General features: G+C 31.1%; 1 protein-coding gene across 1 annotated transcript; it reads right to left on the bottom strand.

Moving 5' to 3' along the window:
• Positions 1–1,904: 1,904 nt before the first annotated feature.
• On the bottom strand, positions 1,905–3,784 carry LOC107913868 (UDP-glycosyltransferase 92A1). Its single transcript, XM_016842534.2, has one exon. The coding sequence runs from the start codon at positions 3,651–3,653 to the stop codon at positions 2,124–2,126; it is 1,530 nt and encodes a 509-aa protein (XP_016698023.2). The 5' UTR covers positions 3,654–3,784; the 3' UTR covers positions 1,905–2,123.
• Positions 3,785–4,627: the final 843 nt, after the last annotated feature.

Here is a 4,627-nt window from a genome sequence, read left to right as displayed (position 1 = left end):
TTTTCTTTACTTCCATTTTTTAACTCGATTAAATTTTATTTTTATTTTTATTTTATCTCTTTTACCAAACACAATTATAGAAAGAAAATTTTTGTTTTTCATCTTTCTAATTTTTCGTGTCTCCAATTTTCCATCCTTCTAATTTTCTTTTCACTTTACCAAGCAAAACATTAAGAAGAAAGGGAAGTAGCAAAGTTGCGGTCATATTGCCAACGAAGTAGAGGAGCTGATTTTCCTTTCTAATGTAGAAATGGTGGATTCAACAATGTCAGATTTAGATCAGCGGAAAGGAGAAGTTGTTCCATCATCAAACGGTAGCTAGGCGACAACAATAGGACAGGAGGAAGAAGTAGATGATGGGGGTTTTTATTTTGGAAATTGTTTACATTTTTATAATATATTTAAAGTTTTTAATAAGTTTTTATATAATTTATATAATTGTTTATTTATTTTTTAAAGGTTTTAAAAAAAATTATAATTAATCTTAAATTTTTAAAAATTATCAAAAATTTTTAAAATTATTAACCGTTTGAATTAACGTGCCATATAATTCTCTTAACCGAAGTTAAAGTACTTTGAAAGTTAAGAGACCGAAATGTACTTTTAAACAAAATTGAAGGACTTTTGGTGGAATTTGCCCATATATTTTTTATGTTTTATTTTCCGGCCATTCATACATCAGTCGTTATTCATGCTCATAATTTACTTAATTTCTCCTTTTTATTTAATATATTGACAATATCGCAAAACTTTATTTGATTTAAAATACTGAAAAAAAATATTGAGTTAACCGAATCGAGTTATTCGAATTATTCAAGTCAACTCGAATAACTCGATTCGAGTTGAATTTCACAATTCGAATAATTCAAATAATAGAGAGGTGTAAATATTTCTTTTGGTTCTTGTCAACTTTGAAAATAAGTAAATTAACTTTTCTCAACAAAAATTACAAAAAAAAAATTCAAAATAATTTTCAAAAATACAAAATTATTTTTAAAATTCAAATTTATATATATTTAAAAAATAAAATAAAATCTAAAAACTATATAAAAAAGTTAGAATTTTAAAAATTTTCTAAAATAATAATTTTGGACCTAATTAATGATTTAAATTTATTATATTCAAGTATCTTTTTTTGTTAAATTTTTTTTCATATATGGTTTCAAATTATGTGCTCTAACATGAAATTAATTATACTATAACAATATTTTTATTTGACATGTTTAATTTTTTTAATTTAACGCGAATAATTTCACTCAATTTGATTCGACTTGACTCGATTCGAAAAAAATTAAAATTGAGTTAAAGATGATAAAATAGGACTCGTAAATTCAAAATTTTTTCACTCGATTCGATAGAACACTCCCCTATCTATTATATATCAAATTTGTGTTTGATAAATAAATTTTAAAACTATAAAAGAATAAAACATGTCATTACCAATAAATTTGGTTGGTGAATAAAGGTCAACATATCAAAGTTAATAAAAGAGTTTTGACTACCCTCAATGTTTCAAGCTTGGATTTTGATATTATTGGTGTCTATAATTTTCATATATTTGGTTGGATTTCATTGGCTCCAAATCTAGCTTAAACACATTATGTTTCAAGAAAAAAAGTGACGGGTATCATTTTTAAAAATAATTTTAATACAATTCTCAAAATTCTCATTTGGTTACAAATTTCATTGACTTGTCGTTCAAAAATATTATTTTAGCAACAAAAAATTATATATTTTTTTAATAAATAATTATTTTGATCACAAATTAAATTTAGATTTATATTATATATTTTCAATTTATCCTATGGTGGTACCTTGTAGGTTTGTATTGGAAAAGTCTATATCCACCATGCCATAAATTGAAAATGCACCATACAAACCTACAAGGAACTCTACAAGGTCTGTATTGGAAATTCGTTTTAACGAAGTACTTTTGATGGCAAACTGCACAAATTTCCATGTGGGTCCGAAATGGAACAAAATAATTTGGAGTAAAAGTACTTTTGTGACGAACAGAAAGTAAGATTAAATCGTTCATAGGACGTAACCTAATACTATGGGCCCATCCATATTTAATTTTTCAGCCGACAAATACCTAAAAGTCATCTAAAAACTAAAAGATCCTACTTTTTTACTCGTTGAACTCTAGGTTGACTCGTACCATTTAGTTGGTTTGGGGTATGGGTCTGAAACCTCATCGTCCCGGCTGCGTGGAAGAACTCATCCATGGCTTTCACAGAAGAGCCCTTGAAACCTCCCTCATCATCATCTTTCTTGGCACTCTCGATCATCTCCCTCACTTCACAAGCTTTCCTTCTCATCTCCTTTCCTTTCTCGCTATCGCTCATCAACAACTTAATCTTGGCTGCCACTTCTTCATGCTTTACTTCACAGGTTTTCCCTCTCGCCACTTCCACGCAAACCCCAACTTGTTCCACCAGCAATTTCACATTGAAAAACTGCTCCGCAGCCATTGCCCACCCAAGTAATGGTACACCATGACTCAGAGATTCAAGCACCGAATTCCATCCACAGTGGCTTAAAAAAACAGAGGTAGATTTATGGGATAATATCTCTTGCTGGGGTGCCCATTTATTCACTAGCAACCCTTTTTCCGACTCTCTCATTCTCTCTTCAAACCCTTCAGGCAACCATTCATTGGCTTTGAATTCTGAGTTTATGTCGAAGCCTATGGGTGGCCTCACAACCCAAATAAAATGCCTCCCACTTAACTCCAAAGCTTTGGCTAACTCCATCATCTGTGATGGAGAGATAGTGTTCATTGATCCGAAAGAAACAAATAAAACTGAATTTTCAGGCTTTGAGTCTAACCATGCTTTGCAATACTCAGGTGTAGCTCCTCCTATGGATGCACGTATTCTGTTTTCGCTTGACAACAGTATTGGCCCGACTGCCCAGACTGGCTTTCTTAGCTTTCGCTTAAAGTACACCAATCCAATATCATCAAACTCCTCCACTGTGTTGAACAAAACCCCACCAGATTTAGTCCATTCCGGTAAATATTTATGATGGAAAATCGACCAAGAATCCCTCCCATCTGCCACTGACATAGTTAAAGGCAACTGGGTCAACTCTATTTTTGAAGCTTCTTGGAAATCTGGCAACAAAAAATGATCACCACCATCCTTCTTTACTTGCTTATGAGGAAGATTAAGCCAAATGGAGTAATAGCAAGCCAAACCGAACCCACCAGCCCCACTAAACACTGCATGAAACACCCCAAGCTCCTCAGCAACCCCCGCCATCCATCCAAAAAAGATGTCCCCGATTATACAAAGTGGGCGTTGACCATCTTCTTGTCGTATGATATCTTCAACAAGCTGTTTAAAAACAGGCCTCAGAGAAGCTGAAGCTTCGAGAAGCTGAACAACAAGGTGGTAAGGAACAACATCACAGTTCTCAGTGTTGGGAGGGAGACCATGGTCGGAGCTATTGAAAGGGATTTCAAGGAGTTGAACACAAGAGTCGGAAGGCAGGGATGATCTTAGTTTCTTGATGTTAAGAGGGGTATTTACAAAGGTTATTTTATAGTTCCTAGTTTTTTCAATAAGAAGAGCTAAAGCCAAGAAAGGGATGATATGGCCTTGCGCCATGAAAGGGAACATCACCACATTTTCCCTCTTTTCAGCCATTTTTGTTTGTGTTGGTGGAGAGTTTCTTTTCTGATCTTTTAAATTTTTGAGGATGCCAAAGAAGTTTAAATATCTTAAGAGTAGGACGCAAAAACATATTCTTTTAGCCTTAGTGCTTAATTATTTTATTATTTACTTTAATCTGCGTTTGGTAAAGTCGATGATTTCTTTTTTTCTTTTCAAAAAATACGTCGACGCTTTCGTGAAGGAAACAGGGCAGCAGAAGAATCTTGATAGAAGCATCCAAAATCCAACAAATTATTAAACTTGAGATCCCTATTCAAGAACTAAGGAAAATTACAATAAATTCATTTTTTTATTCATCTACTTGAAATAAAGAAAAAAAAATACATTTATATTTAATTGATACTAAATAATTAAACAAATTAAAAACATATAATTATTAAATTTGTGTTCATTATAAATATTAAATTTATTATTAAGGCTAATTTTTTTGAAAGATTTTCCCAGAGAACAAAATATGAAAGGTTTTATTTATTTTTTGATTATTTGATATTTTTCTCCCTTAACTTTTCTAGGTTGTGGTTTAATTGCATATTTGATTTTTAATTATAATTTTAAAATTAGAAAATGAATTGAATTATTTTTAATATCAAAAATAAATTTTAATGAGAATTTGAGTTTGAGTTAACATTTCTCTCGCATGAAAGATCTCCAACACAAGAATTAATATTAAATGCAAAAACTTTAAAATAATAATAAGAGGATAAAAACAATCTCATCCATGTTAAAGTCCATATTGGATAACTGGGGATCTTTTAATTTTGAAATAATTAGCAAAATAAAGAAAATAATTCTTTATGTTGATAGCTATGCATGGGAATATTCTATTTTTTCCACCATTGTCTGCAACTTTGTGGTGAATGAATAACATTAGTGGCCCCAAAATTTAAACTAACATTTGGTCAATCTGATTTTTGTGGATGAGATTGTTGGGTTTTGAGAGAGAAATA

Source organism: Gossypium hirsutum, chromosome D08 (genome assembly GCF_007990345.1).
Source record: "Gossypium hirsutum isolate 1008001.06 chromosome D08, Gossypium_hirsutum_v2.1, whole genome shotgun sequence".
In the NCBI taxonomy this organism is placed as follows: domain Eukaryota; kingdom Viridiplantae; phylum Streptophyta; class Magnoliopsida; order Malvales; family Malvaceae; genus Gossypium; species Gossypium hirsutum.
This window is presented reverse-complemented; position numbering and strand designations above follow the sequence as displayed.